The 24656-nt window shown below is 38.0% G+C and overlaps 1 protein-coding gene across 2 annotated transcripts in view; it reads right to left on the bottom strand.

Annotated features, from left to right (window-relative positions):
• Window positions 1–5163: 5163 nt before the first annotated feature.
• LOC138852415 (uncharacterized) overlaps window positions 5164–24656 on the bottom strand; it is a 738964-nt gene continuing 719471 nt past the window's right edge. For both annotated transcript variants that reach the window (XM_070082996.1, XM_070083006.1), the window contains one exon: window positions 5164–13212. In XM_070082996.1, the coding sequence (XP_069939097.1) occupies window positions 12532–13212 (681 nt within the window). In that variant the 3' untranslated portion in view covers window positions 5164–12531. The remainder of the gene's footprint in view (window positions 13213–24656) is intronic.

Here is a 24656-nt window from a genome sequence, read left to right as displayed (position 1 = left end):
GACCTACCAGTTTCATATAGAGGTGTTCCATTTTCGGACTATTTTGCTGTAATAGCTACCCACCTTCACACCCATTGGCAACAACGTTGGTCTAATCTACTTGGTTACAAACTTCATTCTATTAAACCGAGTATAGGTTACTGGCCATCTTGTCATCAGTGTTGAGGCTGGGAGACTACTCTCTCCCGCCTTCTCATTGGCCACACTAGTGGCCAGTGGAGAGGCACCCTGTTCCTCTCTGTGAGAAGTGTCAAGTTCCAGTATCGGTTAGCTACATTCTGTTAGACTGCCCTCTCTATCAACGAGCACGCAGAATTTACCTCCGTCATCGTCTCCACTCTACTACTCTCTCTTTACCTTCCCTTCTTGCTGATGGACCCTCCTTTAATCCTGACTCTCTCATTGACTTCTTGACAACAACTGACTTACTCCACAAACTCTGATGATAATACCTTTTGCACTCTTCTCAGCCCTTTCTACCTCAATCTCTTGCTATCCTCTACCCTTGCCCCGCTGTTCTCCGTAACCTACTAATCATCCCTCTCCCTTTTGCCACCTGATACCCTCGCTTCCTTCCTGCCCTGCAGCACTGTATAGCCCTTGTGGTTTAGCACTTCTTTTTGATTATAATAATAATCTGCTGCCCTTTACCTTTTGTTGATGGACCCTCCTGTAATTCAGACTCTCTGACTTTTTGACGGCTACTGATTTACTACTAAAACTCTGATGATGATGCCTCTAGCACTCCTCCATCCTTTTTTATTTTATTTTTTCTACCTTAATCTCTTGGTACCCCGTACTCCTGCACTATCCACTGCCCTGCTGCACTCCATATCCTAATAATCATCCCTCTCTTGCCACCCATCCTTCCCTGCCCTGCTGCGCTGTATAACCCTTGCAGTTTAGCGCTTCTTTTGATAATAATTCCCTGAATTTAGCGTTCCCCCATGATTATTATAACATCAACTCCTCTCTCCTATGTGTGGGTTATTTGTGTACTGGCTTTCTATGTACTCTGGTACCTCTGACTCTTGCTTTACCTTGACCATGGAATTGACTTTGCTCATAATGAAAAGATTCATAGTCTATACACCAAAGGGCAGAGTGGCTTGAAGTTATGCATCTTGAGCACACATACCCTGAAACACTTCACGTGGAAACCACTTCCACTAGCAGAAATTTTTCAAATATGGCATTGCACATTTTTTCTCTGCAATGCACCCACTAGTGTACCTGAATGACTACATACCTCCACAAGAACTCCCTCAAGGGAGGTTCCTTGATGCTGGTGAGCTCTTGATCCAAAGAATTGAACCTGACCTCCCCTTCCTTGGACTGAACCCAATTACCTCCCAATTCCTGTATAACTCCTACAGGTTTAGTTTTCTCCCCACGAATGTAATAATTATACAACAACTCTCAACCTGTGTTAGATGAAAGTGGGAGACTTGTCATTCATGTTAATGATGCTCACCAGACTAATAAACTAGTGTTTCCACAACATTGGTAGGACTGAAATGATTTCACAAACACTATTCTCAAGTCGTCCCATGGAACTTGCTACCCATCATATAATCGTATATGCTACTCAGACTGTGCTTTGAACATACAAAAACAATTAGAACTGCAACACCATCAATCACAAGGTCAAAATTTGTCTGCCCAGCTCTTGGACAGAGATGATACCCAACCATTATGGCTAAACTGATGTTTAACAGTCGTGTACAAATCCCCCTCGGTATACATAGTAGGTCAGTGTTCCCTGGCGACAGAACTCAAACCAGCACTAACAATGCTACAAATACTGAAGCTATAGTCACCTAGCATAATAGTGAAGATCCCCATAAGTGTGTCCAGTCTGTTGAGAAACAGATCATAATGACCCAACTTAAAACTACCCTTTACTTCTTTTACTGTAAAGAAGCACAACATTCCTTGTATTCTTGTTGGTGCTTAGTTTTCTTTTGGGAAATCAGAATATGGTGTTTAAAGGAGAGAGTGGTTTTATCAGGTAGCTAAACTATAACCCAACTTTTCTTGCAGGGTAGAATAATTGCTACTCTTACTCCAGGGTAGAATAACTCCTATGCCTAGTAGTGCCCTTTTATACAGACAGGCCCTGTTTTACAGCGCTTCACTTTACAGCATTTTGCTAATCCAGTGGTTTTCAATTATACCTATTCTTCATTTATTCAGACGTCCTTCAATAAATACATTCACCACTCGTTATACGCTAAGGACGAAAATATTTTAATGTAAGTAATGTGTATAGTATATATTTTTTTTTTAGGCATAGCTATATTGATCACTTAATATATGATACTGTAAACATGTTATCAGGCTTCTGAAAGTGAAAAAGGACTAAGAGTCTCTTTACACCTATTTTTGCTTTACAACAGTAGCCCAGAACCTAACCTAACATGTATAAGCAGGGCCCTCCTATATACGTATTCCTATGTCCAATTCTCTTACATGTCTCAGCACTGATGTTGCCACCTCTTCATTCTGCACTAATCTTATCAAAATTGGACTATGGTGACCAGCTATATTCTGCAGCCTCCCCCACAACTAGTTCTAAACTTGATAACATTCATCGTCAAGGGTTGCTTTTATGTCTACGTGTTTTTTGTTCGTTGCCCTGTTGAGAGCCTATAAGCAGAGGCAAATGTTCCATCTTCACAAGATCTGTGTGATGTCCATTTTGTTCACTCATGAGCTCTATGATCCTTCAACATACAGGATGGTAACAGATGCAAGTAGACGTTTTCAGATTGCCACCCCTCTTTATTATGTCCCTTTTCTCTCCATATCCACTCTTAGCTTCCCTTAATTTTCCCCTCAAGGGAGGTTCATTGATGCTGGTGAGGGGCTCTTGATCTAGAGAGTTGGATCTGTGCTCCGGTTTTCTGAATTAAGCCTGAATACTTTCCACCTTTCCCCCCACATGAGCTATATAATCCTACGGGTTTAGTGCTCCCCCATGATAATTCCCTAAATTTCCTCTTTCTCCCTTGAAGATTAACTCACCCCTTGCTATAAGAGTGCCCCCTCACTCTGAGTGTCTACCATGGTGACAGCCAAACTTGTACTTACCTGTATGTAAATACCTATATGTGATCTTAGTGCTTGCCCCACGTCTCTCCCTCTTAGTCTCATGGACTTTATCATACCTGCTCTTAAAACCATGTATTGAGCCTACCTCCACTTCTTTGTCTGGGTCATTTAACTTCCTCACCACCCTGATGCTGAAGTACTTCTGAGATTCCTATGACTTTTCTATGCTTTTCCCTTTCATTGAGTACCTATTTCTTGCCTTTAGTCTACCCTATTAACCCTTTCACTGTCCAGACCCCTGAAATTAACCTTGTTCTCAATGTCCAAATTTAAAAAAAAAAAAAAAAAACTGAAATGGTAGAGAATATTTTTCTAAAGGTAATGACACCAGAAGTATGAAATTTGATGGGAAATTTACAGAATTATGCAGGCACAAAATTGATGGTCTTGGTCCCCTCATGGAAGGTCCCTTGATGTTGGCAAGGGGCTCTTGATCTAGGGAATTGGATCTGTGCTCCAGTTCCCTGAATTAAGCCTGAATACCTTCCACATTCCTCCCCTACAGGCGCTGCATAATCCCATGGGTTTAGCGCTCCCCCTTGATTATGATAATAATGACTATTGGTGCCATTTACGCACAGGTGATTTCGCCCACTTTGATTCCTATTTTAAGCCAATTCTTAGCTATTTCACTAGCATACTTTCCCTTTAATTGACTGAGCATAAGAAACCACCCATTCAACTATTTCAACTACCCTATAAAGTGATTAGAATTCAGTAATTTGGCCAATTTAACACAAAGAACAATTTAAAAATAGTCCATAAATGATGTAGACATTCCTGGCACTAAAACATTTCCTTTGTTCATTAGTCATGTCCCCACACCTCTCCTATATTACACTTGCTTTCCATTTTGAATTCTTACACAAAAATAGAAGATACACTATTTCTTGGATAAAACAAAACAAAACAAAAAAAAAGTCATGGTTTACAGCATTCCTATAATTGAATTGGACCCATTAATAACCCATAAAACAAACTAGATGGTTGTAGCAAAACTATGATTATCAAATAAGCCAAATGTCTAAAAATGCACGAGATATAATAAAAGCACATGAACAAACATTCATAGATGAATTCAGGTGGCACAAACAAAATGCTATTGTTATCCTGGTTGCAAGCTATCCAGGAACAGCAACCCATGAGATGTCTATACTGAAGGCAACTCTCCATGGTTCCCACTTTATTGGCAGTAGAAGTCCCAATATCATGGTGGAAAAATTCACAATTTGGAGAGGAAACTTTTACAATGTTAAAAGTCCATCACGGACCATTATTGAGTCATGACTACCAGATACTGCATGTTATTCATTGAAGAGAGTATTTGTTACACTCAGGGTTCATCTGATGGCCTTGCTGGTGAGATGGGAGCCCAGCATGCTCAGTCCAAGGAAGGAGAGGTCAAGGACCTTTCACCAGCATCACACTCGGAATAGTTACCTTGTCCAACATCCCTGGACATGACCCTGAGTTCCATGCTCAGCTATGTACTTGCCTACTTTTCACTGTTATAATATTGGACCTTCCTTCCTTCTCTGGGTATTCTTTCCCTGGTTTATGCTGATGAAGTGTCTTGATACTGTCACTACTCTAGTCAGCAGGTGCAGCCCATTTCATGCCTCGTGCTCCTATTTCTATAGCTCCCCTTACAGACAAGAAGCTATTATCCTAATACAGCTCATTTCAAAGACCATTCCTAAGTTATACTACCACAATAGTCAAATAACACCCAGGTAACGATTCACTTTAGGTGAACTAGCTCCTCCAGTCAACTGGTTAATTAAGCATACTGGTTCTTCCCTCAGCCATCTTGTGTTACCCAGGAATCACACTTAGGAGCTTTCAGTGAATGAATGCTCTATCACCAAGCTATACATTACCCAAGCATCATAATTTTCTTACTACACTCAAAAAAAAAAAAAAAAAAAAGCATAAAAGCTGTATAGATCATTCAGTGTTGCATGACATTGGATGCATTACAAATATTATTATTATAATTAAGGGGGAAGCGCTAAACCCATAGGATTATACGATACAAATAAATAGCCCTTGTGGTTTAGCGCTTTTTTATTATAATAATAATATACAAATAAATTTCAGTTATCTGTAAAATTATATCCATCTGCAGATGAAAGTTTCCTAAACAGAATATATAATTTTGAACTATAGAATATAAAAATAATATTGTTAGAATCACAGTTTTATTGTCATAAAGTGGGAACAAACAAGTCTAGCAACAGTAATAGACATGCTGAATAAAAGTCATGAAAGTCACTTGGCAAAAGAAAAAAAAAAAAAAAAAAAAAAAAAAAAAAAAAAAAGCAAGTCTTCAGGGTACTTTGGTACATCCTGCTGTAGTCATTCACTACATGATATTTAGACAACTTCTAAAATCTAAGATTAGGGTAAAATTTATGAAAATATTTTTGAAAGCAGACTTACATATTGTCATATTTTAGAATGAAAACTTAAGTTTTTCATCTCAGTCATTTGTTTGTTACATATATATCATAAAGTATTATTTAAAAGGGAAAAAAATATTAGAGCTACAGTATTTGATTTTGACATTTCATGAGATCTTTTCATGGATATAAGGTTGCACATTCAAAATATGTGATAATACATTGATGAGCTACCATATATATTACACACGCACACAATGTCTCAGATATACATGCATACAGTGTCAGCATGAAACCTTTACCCCTACCCTGTTTTACTAAAGAATTTAACTTTGGTAATAAAAACTATAAGTTATATAGTATAACCTTACCTTTAATATTTTATATTTCCCTTGACTTTCTATATTTCTGGGCATGTAGTCTGCTGAAGATAAAAACAAATAAGAAATATCCACAGTGACCCACATCTTCAACCCCTCTTTCAGCTATAGCATTTATGAGGAGCCTCACTTCTTTAGGTAGTTCATCTTCTGCCAAGCATTTTCTATTGGATTTAAGTCTGGGCTTTTATCAGGCCAATCAAGCATATTAAGATAAGATAAGATTTCGTTCGGATTTTTAACCCCGGAGGGTTAGCCACCCAGGATAACCCAAGAAAGTCAGTGCGTCATCGAGGACTGTCTAACTTATTTCCATTGGGGTCCTTAATCTTGTCCCCCAGGATGCGACCCACACCAGTCGACTAACACCCAGGTACCTATTTGCTGCTAGGTGAACAGGACAACAGGTGTAAGGAAACGTGTCGAAATGTTTCCACCCGCCGGGAATCGAACCCGGGCCCTCCGTGTGTGAAGCGGGAGCTTTAGCCACCAGGCCACCGGGCCACACGAATGGTGTTTGCACTGACCCACTTCTTAACTATTTTGGATGTGTGGCAGGATGCGCTGTCTTCTTAGAAAAAATCTCAGCCGTGAGTTTCAGATGGTTCTCGAGTACCTCGATGTACTGTATCACACATTTTTTTTTTTTTGTTTTTAGGAACAAAGGCTACTTGCCCTTCCCTTCAGACAGCACTCTACAACCTAACAGTGATTGTTTAACAATTTTCTCTGTATTCTTGGGTTTCTACCTGTTCACCAGAGCAACAAACTTGCCATGGCTAACCTTGGATGGACCTCAAGTTTGATTTATCGCTAAAAATCTGCTCTGGACCCTCAATGCCTATACGTATTACAAAAGTCCACCTCTTGGTTGTCATAACCTTGGATAACAGCAGTTTTACAACTGTGCACCATGAGGGAAGGTGGAGATCTTGTTTGCAGCCTTGCTGCTTGTGGTCCTCTCCACTTACAATGGCAAAATTTCAGGGTTCTGGATAACTAGGCTTTTCAGTAACCAAGCTGTCTTTTGAGGTTTTCTGAGGTTATCAGGGATGAGTTTAAGAGCCACCTATAGTGGCAGGCAGGTCATGAGACCTTCAGATGAGATGCTTAATAGACTTAGATCACCTTGTTCACCTCAAGGCCAACACACAAGCCCTCATCCCTTTAGATACATGTAGGTAGCTTCCAGGCATACTTAAAACAATATAAAAACTCAAAATAACAAGTCATGAAAAAAACAGTCATGACCACTACTGGATATGTACTAAGGATGCTACAGACTGCTGTCACACATTCCAGGCAAATACACAACTTCCAGATGCACGAGAGGTAAAGAAACCCGAGCAGATGGTCTGTGCCAACAAAATATCTCGCCCCTTTCATTCCTTGATATATATGGACATGGGGCAAGGTTTTTGCCACAAAAACATGACAGAACACACACACACGCACACACATTTATAAATCAAATAAGACAAATTATAAAATGAATGATATATTTAATAGTCCCAAATCTAAAATCAGCTAAATAAATCAAGTACCTATGAAACCTTAGTGACAAAAACCTGTGACCAGTTTCACAAGTTGTATTCCTACAAGTACCAGATAAGCCTGGCCCAGCCTGCAGGCTTTTCTGGTATACCTCCCTGGTCAACCAGATCACTGCTGTTGACAGTCTCACATATTAAGTAACAAACTTTTAGCTACTGCCTTATATTAAAATTCTAAAATTATCCAATTTTCTAATCCTGTCAAGTCATTGCAAATATAGAAAAAATAATATCTGACTCGTGAAATTGTAACAACACAACTGAAAAACTACAGTACAGGTGGAGTTTGAACCCATAGCCAGTGAGTCAAACTCCACTGGTCCAGCTGACTACAATAACATTCATCTAACTAGGTATATTTATACACCATAGGGAGGTTAACATGGGTCACACTGTGACCACAAATGCAAGTTTTGCAGATGAATCTCCTGCCAGCCACACTGGTGGGAAATTCATCTGTAAAAACTTGCACATGTAGTCACAGTGTGGCCTATGCTAACCTCCCTATGGTGTGTGTATATATACACATATACCTAGCTGGATGACTCTTATTGTAGCCAGATGCCATGTGGCTTACACACTGGCGGCCTGAAGTGTTATGACTCACTCATCGTGGGTTTAAATGCTACCCATATCATGGTTTTTTTAACAATGTTTAATACTGTACTGTAGTGAGAATAAAGCTTCATCTGAAGATGTTAACAAGCAGATAAAGGGCAAGTCAGAATTGTGCAAACTTATTCATCTAAAGTCAGTCTGCTACTTTAAGATAAACTTTATTCAGGTAATCTAAGTACTTGTATAACTTAAATAGTATGATACATTTATACAAATGGTACATTATGCAGTGTTAATCTAGGACAACCTATCAATCATTCCCTTCAGTCACTAAAACCTCAGAGCTTAAGTTTTTAAACTACAGTAGTTCCCCCATATCTGCAGGGTATATATACCAAGATCTACTGTGGATACCTGAAACCATGGATAGTAGCAAACCCTATACATCATTTTTTGTTTACATATGTACCTATGATAACGTTTAATTGATAAATTATGCAAAATATGTCTAGAATTAGCACTTTTTCACTGATGGGAAGTATTTCACAGCTTCTCTTAGACTTTGAAGAACTGCCAGCATCACTACACTTGTGCTTTGGGGCCATTATTAAGCAAAATAAAGGGTTATTTTTGGGCCATGGTAAACAGTGGATAACCAAAACTGCAGATACAGAATCCATGGATATGGGGGTTCTACTGTATTGAAGTAGTATTCATAGTTTACACTGAATTTACTACTGTGTATGTTATCTCTGAGAAAAATACTCTTTAGTAGCTGAAGTTATAAAAATTATGAATTTTGTCTTTAATAAACACTGCCCGAGTTAAATGTTTTATGCAAGTGATGTATGTTAAAGTACACTAAACTGTTACTTCAACTTATTCAAATTGTCTTATATTTTAGGCAAAATGCTTAAAGAATTAACAGAATTATAAAACTTTAAATCATATTTAATGGAAAAAAAATCTTATTAAAATTAGTAGACCAAGATTAAACAACAAAATATAGCAAATTAATATTATTTTCACTCAACCATATTGCTGGCAGCAATATTAACTCGGTACTAGCTAGAATATTTATACTGTATTATACTACACTGTCAATATATCTATATACCAAAACTTATGTTAACACAAAGGGCATCTATATAAACTGGAAGATCCCCTGAATCTACCATTAAACTAATCCAGTAACAGAGGCTGTACATCATTACAAAATATTGTAATTCTACAATAAATTTCTTATGGGGCAACTGATAACATAATACAGTGTGATATCTTGCTGAAAATTTCCTTACAACAAATTAGTAATAATGATAGAATTACCATTTACCTAACACAGCAGTTTTCTTCTTTTAAGAAAATGATCAGTACAGTAACACTATCAAGACTACATACTGAGGTTGGGTAAGCAACTCATGTCGTCTACATGTGCTGTATTAGCATGTATTGAGAGTTTAAAATGCAAGTTTTATGTTCATTTATAATAAAATAGTACATCACACTCTCTGATTTATCGTTTAGAAAAAACGCAAAGTCTCATTTCGATCGGGAAGCTACTTCTCTGCAAACCCCGAAGGTATTTCTGTCTGCATTATGCCAAGGCTTCATTTGAATGATACAATATATATAGCCAATGGCATGAAATCAGTGGCTTATTATAAAAAAAGAGCCTTGTTCAACATGTTTTAGTTTTAGCGCTTAGTTTTGATTGTAATAACATTTTAATTTTCAGATTAACAATGTTACCATTTCATCACATACCATCACTGTAATTAAAATTAAAATTGCATATCAACCAAGATAACATGAATGCAATACTTCATAGCAATTATAAATCACAATTTTCAGCCACAAATTAATTATAAAAACATTAAAAACATATTCTTGGAGAAAGAGGCTAGTAACCCCTTCTCCTGTATAAATTACTACATTTAAAAAGAAAAGCTTTTGTTTTTCTTTTTAGGTCACCCTGCCTCGGTGGGATACAGCCGGTTCATTGAAAAAAAAAAACAATTAAAAAGATCAAATAAAATGTGGGCTACAATAATTAGCCCAATTGATAACAATATATAAAATACAGGATTGTGTGTTAAGATACTCACACACTTAACATATCTTGTATTGTTCAATCTACTGTGATTACCATGTTAATAGCTCAATCATGACCAACATCAATTGACTGTAGTCATGGACTGATCAACCTTCACCATTATGACCTATAAGTCTCATAAAACTTCTATGATTAGCAGCAGCTTAAAACAAATTCTATAAATTTCCTATATCACATGATTGTTCAGTTTTAAAGTTTGAACTGATATCTTGATTCTCTAAGATGTAAATGCAATGAAATTCACTGCCTTTAAATGCACTTGTGAATTATCCTATATTAACAATTATCTGTTGAATTTATCCCTGTTAGTAACAGGCAAAAATGTGCTATAAAATTAATGTGGAATATTACCGGGTGTCTTGCAGTTCATACTTAATGGATAAATCTAGTGTCCATTCCACCACTTCCTCCCAGTTTGCATAAATCCCCTGCATAGAAAATACAATAAACATCAAACAATGTATCACACAAGGGGTCTCAATTTTTCAAGTGTTCTTTTTATTTATTTATTTTTTTTTTTTGGATTGTAATAAAGCATATTATAATGTATGCTCCATTACAAACAATGAACATTAGTTGAGAACTTGAACCTGTAATGAAGCACTAAGAGTTGATGCTTTTACATGCTACTTAGAGACTAATTTGTGGTGGACTGGAAAGTGCTGGTCTACATTAAGCAAAGGATGGGAGCCAAGATGTGTCACACCGGAAGCTGAAAGAAGTGACCATTAACATGACTGCCTCAGCTAGTTACTCTTAGAGGGGGACATTATTTAATTATATATATATTATATATATATATATATATATATATATATATATATATATATATATATATATATATATAAAATATAAAAAACCTGGAAGATACAATCAAGAACATTTGACTGACATTTATTCTTTTTAAGTTTCCTGTCTCCAAATAAAATTAACAGACCTTGGCTGAAAGATGTTACATCTCCCAGGATGTTCAGGATGCACAGCAGGATAGGTACTAAGCCAACTAGGATATTATATGGTAAAATAATTCTGACTTGCTCAAGATGTTATCTACTGCCTTATACAGTGGACCCCCGACATTCAATGGCATCGACATTCGATAAATCCGACATTTGATGCATTTTTAACGCATAAATTTCGCCTCGACATTCGATGGAAAACCCGACATTCGATACGATGTGTGTCCATGTGTGGCCTGAACTGCACCGTGTGTGCCAGTGTTTACAAGCCAGCCAGTGTGCGCACATCTAAGGATACATTCAGTACATTCCATATTATCCATATTATCACTGTTTTTGGTGCTTGTTTCTGCAAAATAAGTAACCATGGGCCCCATGAAAGCTTCTAGTGCCAACCCTTCAAGAAAAAAGATGCTAATGACTATTGAAATTAAGAAAGAGATAATTGCAAAGTACGAAAGTGGAGTGCGTGTGTCGGAGTGCATGATGATTTGGTAAAGAAATTGCCTGCAACTAGTGGTGATGTGAGTGAATTTAAGGCCAGCAAAGGTTGGTTTGAAAGATTTAAGAATCGTAGTGGCATACACAGTGTGGTAAGGCATGGTGAGGCTGCCAGTTCAAGTCCTAATGGAAGGGGATTCCCCTTCTAAACACTAACACCATCCACACTCTCCCCTCTTCCCATCCTATCAATAATCACCAGATCTTCATTAAAGTGTCAATTATTCTATTGTTATTAATCTATTGTTATGTAATTATTATATTGCATTAAACTTAATATTTCATATGGTAAATTTTTTTTCATACTTTTGGGCATCTTGCACGGATTAATTTGATTTCCATTATTTCTTATGGGGAAAATTAATTCAACTTTCGATATTTTCGACATTCGATGGCTCTCAGGAACGGATTAATATTGAATGTCGGGGGTCCACTGTATTCTGTTTTGTTTTGTATTTCACACAGTGCTAAACCTGGGTAGCTCACTTAGCACCAGGAGTGGTGGTGGCTTGATCCTCCATCTGATAATTGCAACCTGATAATCTTCTGGAGAGAACAATCCATATGGACATCTGATATATCACAGAAGTTATTATACCAGAAAGGCTCAATGTACTGTAATTATTTTTACTTTTGTTTCTGAAAAGTTATCTCAAACTATTTAGAAAATTTTAGGATTATTTAAGTTTGTAAAAGGAAGTGTCAATACTGTGCATAATATGCCAAAGAAATTCTATAAAGATTTCAAGATTAATTTTCTGGAAGGATGTTGAAAATGCTTATATGAATAAGCTATGTCCATTATGGGTAAAATTCCAGTAACTTGTATATAGCTCTGGAAAAAGTGATAAAAATAAACTCTTAAAAATAGCTAAGGGTCTTTAAAATTATCCAACTCATTAAGCTGGTTCTAAACGCACTAGTTTGATTCTGAATTAAACAGTACTGAACTCAAGTGGTAAGGGTGCTTGGGAAAACCTTGGACCTAGCTCCCATGACACTTCCAATGGTGTCTGGGAATGTAGGGCAATCAGGACGAGGGGTCACTGTTCCATCAGGATTTACATGAAGGGGATACAACAGCATATTACGTGGGGTTGGGGCATCACCAGGTTCAATATAGGCACGGAGAGACTCTTCAGCCAGAAAGCGAACTGTTCGCACACATTCAAGAGAACCAGGATCTATATCTACTGGTGCTGCTTCACCCATGTGCTCAGCCCAGAGTGCTCGACGGAACATGCTTATGTCTCCCCGTGCAAGGTTGCTGCCAGATTCAACATGTATGGGCTGGTAGGAGCCTGCTGCAATTTCAGTATCACGGTTACCACTCAATGAACGGTCATTGATGTTGGCAGAACCCACAATGATGTATTCATCATCAAATATGGCCATTTTTGAGTGGACGTAGATCATGAGGCGGCGGTTAGCAAAGGCTAAAGTTGTTGAGGGGTCCTCTGGGGCCACAAGCTCGGTAGGAACTGCTTCAGGAGGTTCCTTCTTTCCCAGACACAGGAAGAGAAGGTAATCTTGAGGATGAGCATCAATTGCAGCCTGCATGATGGCTGCTGCTACACGGCTATACATCATCTGCATGGTGCGGAGCTGCCAGTGAAGGATCTCTTGTGTTACCTGAAACATGTCACAGTATTTAAAGTCATCTTCAATGTTTAAATTGCTAAAATAACTGTTAATAATATTGTTAACAATACTGATAATATTCATTCAAGAGTAATGTTAATGATCAAGATTAAATCTAATTTATAACTGATTGTGAAAAATTATTAACAATAATATTAAACAAAAATATCATACAAGTATGAGCTAGCAAGTTTTATCTAGGAAAGTTAAACTTATCTTGTTTGGTATTAACAGAATTAAAACCATGATAAGAGTGTAACTACAGATATATTATCTGATTAACAGTTTGAACACCCTACATGTACATTTTCAGCTTGGAAAATTTTTTGGAAATGCAAATGGAAATGTTTTATTAATTTTTCGAAAATTAAGCTTTCTGGAAATATCATTAAGGCAGGCACTATCATTAACATTCTTCAATGTGATAATTTTTTTTCTTGTTGCCCAGGTTGTTTCTGGCTCACTAAAATGTATCACTGTGACAAACTACTTCCCTAAGACACGACACAACCCCCGATAAATGGAACTGAGGGGGATTTGGATGAATAAAACCACTGATTAAAACTTTCTGGTCCTGCCAGAATGGAAAGGAGTTAGAAGTGTAATAGGTGAAACTGGACTGTGAAGTGAGGCAAGAAGGGGGAGTGTGAAATAAGGGGTTAACTGAAAGGGGTTTGTGAAGTTAAGAGAAAAGTGAGCAGTGAAGAAGGTTTTGAAGTAGAAAATTTACTAGTAATTCAGTGGTGACTGCTAAAGCAGATACTAGGGTTTGCTAGGTGACTGGAAAAGAGAAATAAATATTGTTGTATACGAGTAAAAGAGTGAAAATGGCAGGCATTGGGGGGGTACAGGCTGCCATAATTATATCTATCTTTCTCCTGCAATTCCATGAAGAAAGAAATCAGTCATGGGGGCTGGAAAAGGCAAATGGAGTAATAGCACCCTGGACAGTAAAAGCCCAACAGTTGCCATCCTACCAGAAAAGTAAATGTCACTATTGCCATAAGGTATGGCAACACCACATACCCAAACAAAAACAGTGGCACACAGCTCGTATTGTAGCGCTCTTAAGTGGTGATATCCAAATTAATCCAGGCCCTCAAACTATTGTGCAGAGGCAAAACAGACAGATAAATGATGGTGCTAATGACGATCTAGTAGCTAGGAATGATAACCTTAACTCCATATGTAATGCATACATAGGTCAATGTGAGACAATACAGCCATTCTTATTATCTCAAACACCACCAAACAGGTGCATACACTGCACTAAAGTATGCAAGAAAAACAGAAAAGGCACCTTATGTAAAATGTGTAAGGGGTGGGTGCATGATGGATGTATGTACAATTATAGTAACGGTGCCAGAATTCATTTTGTGTGTAACAAATGCACTTTGGCACAGTTACCCTTTAGCAATGATGACATTGATTTACCTAATTTTAATATAAATGACCCATTGGCATATACTGATGATTATAATTGTTTTATGAAAACAGGCCTTCACTTTATTCATGTCAATGCAAGATCACTTTTTCCAAAATTGGCAGAGATTAGGATTCTAGCTAATAGAACTAGGGCAGCAGTTATATCCATCTCTGAATCCTGGTTGGATGATACGGTGACTGTGGAAAATAATGTATTTTCCGAAAAATCCAGCGTATTTTTTTATGAAAATTACTGTAATACATTGTATTAATACAAATTAATTTGTAAATTAAAAAAAGAATGGAGAGGGAAGCTCTGCGCCTGCGCTGAGGAGTAGGGAGGAGACGCCATTGTTTTTTTAATGTGTTACAAGCACGTTAATGTAAGGTGTATAATTTTCGTCACTCTAGGGGTTATATTGGGCTTAAAACCTCTCAAATAGGAGCCGAAATTGTTGGATGTGCAGTTCTGCATAATTTGAGTATTAAACAGATGGACAGGACAGCTCCAGGAACCTCAGATAAGCTATCTAAATTATGTAATTCTGGCCAGTATTATCATCATAAATTTGGGTAGAGAGGGGGGTTCTGTACATGACACACAGTAATCTCCAGACTAATTGGTGAATGTTATGATTATAAATTCTCCTTCTGTTATATAAATGTGTATATGTAATCATTTATTAATTTTAATATACAGTCCACAAATTTATATTAAATTTACCAGAATTCCTGGTGATGTACATTTCATTTGCAATTAATATAGGTCTAGAGCAACTTCTGGAGAGATAGATGGTAGGTATTGAAGGGGGACATTTTTTGCGACCTAGGTGTCCTAAAAATTCCTACTTGTCTCTGTAACTTTGATAAATAATAATTGTCTTTGTTACCATTTACTGGTATGTAACTAATGAGATACATCCAGGTAAATTTAATTTTCCACAGTGACTGGCGACGAGGTCAAAATAGAAGGTTACAATATAAAACGCTTAGATAGGAACAGAAAGGGTGGTGGAGCATGTGCCTACATTAGAAATGACTTAACTTACAACCCAAGACCTGATTTAAATAACAATAAACTGGAGATTCTATGGTTTGAAGTGCTGCTTCCCAAGACTAAACCCATCTTAGTAAAAACTAGTTACCGCCCTCCCACCCAGGACCAGTTCTTAGAAGACTTTTCCAGAGTCTTGTCTGGACTTGAAAACAACTGCGAGACAATAATACTGGGCGGCTTCAATATCTGTTTTCAACAGCAAAGTAACAGGCTATGCAAAAGGTATAAGCAAATTCTAGGTTTAAATAGTTACACTCAACTAATTAATACACCAACCCGGATCACACAGTTCTCGGCCACCCTAATTGACCACATACTCTAACCGCTCTGAGAACATTAGTTAATCAGGCGTCATTACCACAGGCCTTAGTGATCATTTCATCATTTACTGCACCAGGAAAATCACTAGAGATAGGATAGGCCTACCCAGGACAATAAAAATGAGGTCAACTAGAAACTACAGTAAAGAAACACTGGTAAATAGGCAACACAATTGTGACAGGACAGAGATAACAAGTTGCACGGACGTAAACGACGCCTGGGAAAAATTCAAAACAATGTTCATTACCATCCTTGATATTATTGCACCAGTTAAAGATGTTAGGATTAAACAAAGAACTGAACCCTGGATGACTACCGAGATATTAGATAATATGAAATTCAGAGACCAGCTGCTAAAAAGATTTAAAGCAAACAGACAGGATATTGCAGCACTGAATGAATTCCAAAGGGTGAGGAACAGAGTGCAGAGACTTATAAAAGGAGCAAAGGCAAAGCACTATTACTCAAAAATTAAAGAGTATAAGCATAACCCCAGAAAGCTCTGGCAACAACTAAAACATCTAGGGTATAACCTAAGCCAGTAGATAGGTCTAACATAGTACTCACTATCGATAACGAGGTATGCCACGAAACATCTAAGGTGGCAAATCGTTTTAACTCCTACTACATATCTGTTGCATCAACACTAGTAAGTAAACTACCAGCTGCATCAAATACCTTTAACACAGACTCTAAGTTTCAAACATACTACGTATACCAATAAAAGGGTAACCCCAAACAGATGTCAACTAGTAAGTGTATCTCATGACTTTATTCAAAAAGAACTAAGCAGGTTAAACCCAACTAAGAGCACTGGCCCGGATAACATCCCATCTAAGTTCCTAAAAGATGGTGCTTCTGAACTGTCAATCGTAGACTGCTCACATAATAAATCTGTCAATCACCACTAATACCGTACCGGAGGGGTTCAAGGAGGCCAGAGTTACTCCTATCTTCAAGAAAAATAGTAGTCTGATGTAAGCAAGTATAGGCCTGTTAGTATACTCAGTATAATATCCAATATTCTAGAGAGGGCGGTGTACTGTCAAGTAGTTAAGTACCTTAATGACAACAACATTCTCCATAGCTATCAATCGGGTTTTAGAAGATCTTACTCAACCGGCACCTCCCTAATTAATCTGATGGATTACTGGAGAACTGAAATGTCAATGGGGAACCTCATAGGTATGGTAACCTTAGACCTGCAAAAGCCCTTCAATACTGTCAACCACAATATATTATGTAAGAAACTTCAAGCTATCGTTATAGGTTCTGCAGACTGGTTTAAGTCCTATCTTAGTAACAGGAGACAAATTGTCAAAATCAACAAAACAGAATCAGAACCCCTGCTGATAGCATGTGGAGTTCCCCAAGGTAGTATTCTGGGTCCCTTATTATTCTTATGTTATCTCAATGACATGCCTATCAGTGTCAAGTGCAAACTCCTGTTGTATACAGATGACAGTGCTCTGTTAGTGTCAGGTAAAGACCCACAAGATATAGCTAATGTATTAACACTGGAACTGGAATCCTGCAGCAAATGGTTAGTAGACAAACTATCATTACACCTCAGGAAAACTGAAGCCATTCTCTTTGGCACGAAACAAACTGAGAAGGGTAAATAATTTTAATGTCCAGTGTAATGGGGAGCCCATCACTTTGGTCTCATCAGTAAAATATCTGGGAATCCCCTTTGACCCATGCATGTCAGGAGAATCGATAGGGAACAGTGTAGTAAAGAAAGCGAATGCCAGACTGAAGTTCCTCTATGGACAAGCACAGTGTCTACCTACTGAGGCTCGCAGGACCCTATGTCTAGTCCTTATACAGTGTCATATGGATTACGCTTGCTCTTCATGGTACTCTGCCTTGACAAGAAAACTGAAAGACTGCAAATCACCCAGAACAAAATTGTAAGGTTCATCCTGGGCCTGGGTCCAAGAAAGCATGTAGGACAGAATGAATTACAGCAGTTGGATATGCTGAATGTTGAAGACAGAGTAAAACAACTGAAGCTAAATCATGTTTATAAAATTGCTTACAGTGTCCAGAATATCTTGCTGCCAATTTTGTCAAGGTTGGGAACCAAAGCAATCATAGTACTAGGGGGAGAGAGCACAACTTTATAGTACCCACAGTCAGTGGCCAGGCTTCAAACACCTTTTATTGTACAGCAATAAAGGAATGGAACAGACTGCCTGCACATGTCAAAGCCAGTCATAGCATGAACCAGTTCAAGAAGAGTGCCAAAAGGTGTCTGATGAATGTAGCTACAGAAAGGGAGGGGAATGATTTTTTATTTTTTAGCTAACACACGTGTAATTTTACCTTATTCCTAGTAATGACCCTCGAGTAGTAGATAATCTTTAGTATAATAATAAGATGTTATCTTCATTATAGAAAAATAAGAAAATATTATAACCTTTATAATAAGGTAAAAGGACCCCAATGAAAATAAGTCACTGTCTGACTTTTTTGGGTTATCCTAGGTTCTCTACACATATGCTGCTATGTATGATAATCTATGTAACTGTATTTGTGTATACCTGAATAAACTTACTTACTTAAGACCCACCAAAAGTGGTCAGGCCACTTAACCTTACTTCCTGTTTTCTCACAAAAATTTATATACTATCCTGTCTCAGTCCTATAATATCCCAAAAGGGGTATGTCCTGATGGCAGTAAGGGGCTCTTGATCCAAAGAATTGGACCCATCCCCCTCTATTCGCTGTACATCCCTTACAGGGATGTACAGTGCCTAGAGGGGGATGGGACCCCAGGGAACCACAAGTGGGTCCCCAAAAGACCCCCCAGGGGATCCACAGGGAACCACCAGGGGACCCCCTCAGAAGCTACAGAACAAATGTTGCCCTTAATGAAGCACTAACTTCTTTGGGTTATCCTGGATGGCTAACACTCCAGGTTAAAAATCTGAACAAAACTCGTATACCTTTGTGTTTCCCTACACCTGGGCACCCCCATACGGTATCTTGTCTATCTTCATTACAAAATTAATGCATTCAGTATTTTTTCTTTTTGCTGTCAGACCCGTACATGAACAAACCTTCAATGTTACTAGTTGGATTATATTACATTCCTGTCCTATTATGGCTAATACTTAATGTAATTTCACTAAAATGGTGTAAATCTAGAGTATCATACAGAAAATGCATGAATACTTTGTGAATAATTATGTGAACAAATTGCCTGCAGGAGGCTTACAGGGCCTTACCTGAATTATTACCTGTAAGTAATTTGGGCGAGATAAGTGGGACTTAAGCCACAGCAGGTCGCCTAACTGCAACTCCCTCAATGCCTACTCCCTACTACTCTCACAAAGAGCTAGACCTGACATTAAATTAATAATTACAAAAATAAACATTAATACTAATAAGGGTAAATTATAAAAATGTTGACTGTATATGAAAAGGCTTGCTGGGTACACAAAATATAATTGGTATTAACACTTACCAAAAAACTACTGTACATTATGAGTATGCATCACTTAGCTAAGGTGTGTTGTTGGGAAGGATTCATTAAAGTCCTCTATTTTTCCATCCAGGTTGCCAAAGTGTAAGGGTTTTCCACACTATTTATCCCAATTCTTCAGCAGGAACATGTCAGCAATTTCTAAATTATAGAATGAGGCCAATATACACCAAATGACCTTCGAGAATGCCTGATTACATTGCACGATTCAGTCCAGTGTTCACACATTAAATTCAATATGACGTCTCCCCCTGGCATCTACACCCCTCTCACTCGAAATTTCTCGAAAGGGTCAAATCAGCATCATATTTTATTACACAATTATATTATTTATTTATATGTTCTACATTAGGAAATTATGTAAAAAAATTTCCACAAATACTGTATTATATTAGTGATATCACAACTTGCAAACAACCACTATACAAAATAGTGAAATTACAAATGCTTTCATGATTTGTCACATTATCAAGGAACTGTCATCTTATGGCACAGAACTGTGGTAGGGCTTTATTTCCTTTGTCAATAAAGTAACACCAGCAACATGTAAACCTGCTTCAAGTTACAATGAGTATTTTCACAAGCCTACTCAGCTGCCAATGCAGCAAGAATGTGGCCAGGATTTAAAAAAAGAGTAATATAAGATCCAGGATAACAAGGATATCGGCAAGCAGGGCCATTATGCTAATGTGCAATCCCATGAAACCCTGCAGTATCAACAAGGTGTCTTCCAGAAACACCAGCAAGATGTTTTCCAGCAACAGCGAAATCTAATTGACAGACATGACCTAGATGTAAATCAGTGTTGCAGGCAACGGGAATAAAGAGCTGTTAAAGAGGCGCCTCAGTAGTTTCATATCTCGTGAGATACTACTCTGAGCTGGACTAGTATCAACAGATGGTCGATTGTGGAGTTAGATAAGAAAAAAAAGCCTTTACACTAGTGGTTCTCAACTGGTGGTCCATGGTGACATTTTGGGTGGTCCACAGAATGTTCACTATACATATTTGGTAACAAACTGAAGACTGGTGCATACAGTCTTAAATTTATCGAAAATAAAGTGTGGATCAGTGATATGTGCACTGACCAGCGTGAACGGGGGTGGTTGGATAATGGATCCGCCCGTGTTAGCTGCAGCGGCAGTCAAACTGTGTAAGCGCTATCACGTGAACCTTGCGTGTTGAAGCAGTTGGTTTGTGATGTGTGCTCGCATGAGAGTGCAGGCCATTAGTGCAGTAGACACTGAGCTGATTAGTTGTGTCTTTCGTCCTGCACTGTTTTACAGGTGTGGTGTAAGCTGATTTGGTTTTCTACTATAAAATGCAATTTAAAAGGACGCTGGGAGGAAGATTAGAATAGTGGGAAATATTTCTGGTCAGTTATGCTTCTGTGTGCTGTGTTGTGCTGGTTTATGCTGTTTATGAAACTGATGGTGTTTTATTATTGCACATGTATTATCTTCTGTTTTTCATATCTTTATTAATGCCAAACTCGACATATAATAAATATATTTTGTTATATTGTTCACAGATATAGATATATGACAATGACAGGAATGAATGTTAAGCCCAAGTATTCAGAGGACTGCACTAAATTCGGCTTCACCTGTCAAGAAAAAGATGGCATGAAATTGCCAGTGTTATTTGTTTCAAAGTTTTGGGGAATGACTCACTGAAGCCAGCTAAGCTTAAACTCCATCTTGAAAAATGCCACCCCAATTTGTTGCAAAAGGATAAACATTACTTCAAGCGGCAGTTATCACTTTTCAAGCAGCAGCGCCTTGATGTGACTTGTACATTCTGTGAAAAAACCACCAATGCCGTGCATGCTTCCTACATTGTCACATACAAAGTTGTAAAGGCCAAGAAGCCTCATATGATTGTAGAGAAACTTGTGCTACCCTGTGCAAAAGAAATGATGAGGCTTCTTGTTGGTGAGGACGCAACACGGAAGTTGAATGATGTATCAATTTCTAATGACACAGTATTGAGATGGATAAATGAGATCTCACAAAACATTAGTGAACAAGTTGTAGATGAAATAAAGAAATCGCCACTGTTTGTCACATAGTTGGATGAATCGACTGATGTCTCACTGTTTTCTCAGATATATTGGTATTTACATGATACATGGCTGAGGGAAACTTCAAAGACAAGTTTCTCTTTTGTAAGATTCTTGATACCACAAGGGCTCAGGATGTGTTAGAATTAACAATTTATTTGAAGTAAATGGTCTGGATTGGGTAAATTTAGTGGGTGTTACCACTGATGGTGCACCTGCGATGCTAGGCTCAAGATCAGGCTTTCAAGTGTTTGTGAAACAGCATGCTCCACTGATAACCAGAGTTCATCATTTCATCCACAGAGAGGCATCAAAAATGCTACCTGGTCACCTGAACACCATTTTCAAAGGATTGGTGAAGGTGGTTAATTACATCAAATCGTCTGCAGTATGTACTCACCTATTTGTACTCGCCTATTTGTGGTTGCAGGGGTTGAGTCACAGCTCCTGGCCCCGCCTCTTCGCTGATTGCTACTAGGTCCTCTCTCTCCCTGCTCCATGAGCTCTATCATACCTCGCCTTAAAACTATGTATGGTTCCCGCCTCCACTACATCACTTTCTAGGCTATTCCACGGCCTGACTACTCTATGACTGAAGAAATACTACCTAACATCCCTTTGATTCATCTGAGTCTTCAACTTCCAAATGTGACCTCTTGTGTCTGTGTCCCTTCTCTGGAACATCCCGTCTTTGTCCACCTTGTCTATTCCGCGCAGTATTTTATATGTTGTTATCATGTCTCCCCTGACCCTCCTGTCCTCCAGTGTCGTCAGGCCGATTTCCCTCAACCTTTCTTCGTAGGACAATCCCCGTAGCTCTGGGACTAGTCTTGTTGCAAACCTTTGCACTTTCTCTAATTTCTTGACGTGCTTGACTAGGTGTGGATTCCAAACTGGTGCTGCATACTCCAGTATGGGCCTGACGTAATTCTTGAATTTACACATTCATATTCTCTTTTCTCCTTCCATAACTGATCCTTCAACATTACTGCTACCCCTTCCTTTGCTCTAACTCTCAGATACTCCAGATTTAATCCCATTTATTTCCCCCCACCGAAACTCCCCTACCCCTTTCAGCTTTATTTCGCTTAGGGCCAGGACATCCAACTTCTTTTCATTCATAACATCAGCAATCATCTGTTTCTTGTCATCCGCACTACATCCACGCACATTCAAGCATCCCAGTTTTATAAAGTTTTTCTTCTTCTCTTTTTTAGTAAATGTCTACAGGAGAAGGGGTTACTAGCCCATTGCTCCCGGCATTTTAGTCGCCTTATACGACACGCATGGCTTATGGAGGAAAGATTCTTTTCCACTTCCCCATGGACAATAGAAGAAATAAAGAAGAACAAGAGCTATTTAGAAAAAGGAGAAAAAACCTAGATGTATATATATATATATATATATATATGCATGTGCGTGTCCGAAGTGTGACCAAAGTGTAAGTAGGAATAGCAAGATATCACTGTTATCTAGTGTGTTTTAACTACCGTTAAAAAAATCTTATCTTCCTAACAGACCCCACCATCAGCTAACTGCATGAAAACCACCTATATGTACTATTACACGCATCCTGCACACATTCAAAACAAAACAGACTTACTCTCGATATCTGTGATTCCCCCTATTTTACACTTACACTCACCCAAATGACTGTAAACATAAAATTTCAAATATAGTTGCTGCCTAATAAATCTTAAGCTAGTCATAAGTTTGCCTGAGATACTCCAATATAGGAGCATTAATAGAAACTGTATCATGCCAAGACAAAACCATTCTCACTACTAAATTTACAAATTGTAATATTCTTAAATGTTTTGAACTACCTCACTATTGTAAATCTATTTAATCACTACAGTTACCTAACTTTAATATCAGTATGCTCCATAACCTGTCACAAGACGGGCAGAAAGCAGCAACTTCACTCTGGCTGTACCCTTCTCCAGAACATCACTCCATCTGAGATCTTACATACCCAGGATGACTCGAGTATGGAACACATTCGTACAGCATAATGATGTCAACGAGATAACGTCAGTTGATCAAATGAAAATGCTGGCCCACAGATGGCTCCAACTTCATCCTGTTCCCTACTTGTATGTCTCATAACAATAAAAATGCTTTCAAATGAGCTGATGTAGGTAACAGCTCTTAGCTTGTCAATAAAGTTAGGAATCCTTAACCTGTAAATAGCTGTCAATAAAGCTAGGGATCCTTAACCTTGTCAAACCCTGTGTCAAAAAAAAAAAAAAAAAATAAAAAAAAAACAAAAAAAAAAAAATTAGTATTAGTCTGCCCGAAATGCCTAGGCATGCTAGTGGCCTTCTTTGTAATTAATATCTTATATGTAAACCACAAACTGTAATTAATATTCTATAATATGTAAACCCCACATTGTAATCTTTCTTCTTCCTCTTTCAACAAACCGGCCATATCCCACTGAGGCAGGGTGGCCCAAAAAGAAAAACAAAAGTTTCTCTTTTTAAATTTAGTAATTTATACAGGAGAAGGGGTTACTAGCCCCTTGCTTCCAGCATTTTAGTCGCCTCTTACAACACGCATGGCTTACGGAGGAAGAATTCTGTTCCACTTCCCCATGGAGATAAGGGGAAATAAACAAGAACAAGAACTAGAAAGAAAATAGAAAACCCAGAGGGGCATGTGTATATATATACTTGTACATGTATGTGTAGTGTGACCTGAGTGTAAGTTAATGTAGCAAGACGTACCTGAAATCTTGCATGTTTATGAGACAGAAAAAAGGACACCAGCATTCCTACCATCATGTAAAACAATTACAGGCTTTCGTTTTACACTCACTTGGCAGGACGGTAGTACCTCCCTGGGCAGTTGCTGTCTACCAACCTACTACCTAGGATTGTAATCTTTATGGAGAAATAAACATTTCAATTCAAGGGTTCCAAAATATTGACTTTAGTTACCCAGAGGCAGACTTGTTAAAGGTGACCTATGGTAACAGGGAGCAAAGTAGGTTAGACCTAGTAAATACTGTGATTAATTTAAGAACTCCAGAATGCAATTACCATAATTTGGAACAATTTAGGGTCAAATTAGAAAGC

Source organism: Cherax quadricarinatus, chromosome 1 (genome assembly GCF_038502225.1).
Source record: "Cherax quadricarinatus isolate ZL_2023a chromosome 1, ASM3850222v1, whole genome shotgun sequence".
NCBI classification, from domain to species: domain Eukaryota; kingdom Metazoa; phylum Arthropoda; class Malacostraca; order Decapoda; family Parastacidae; genus Cherax; species Cherax quadricarinatus.
Note: the sequence above shows the minus strand (reverse complement) of the source record. Positions and strands in the feature narration are given on the sequence as shown.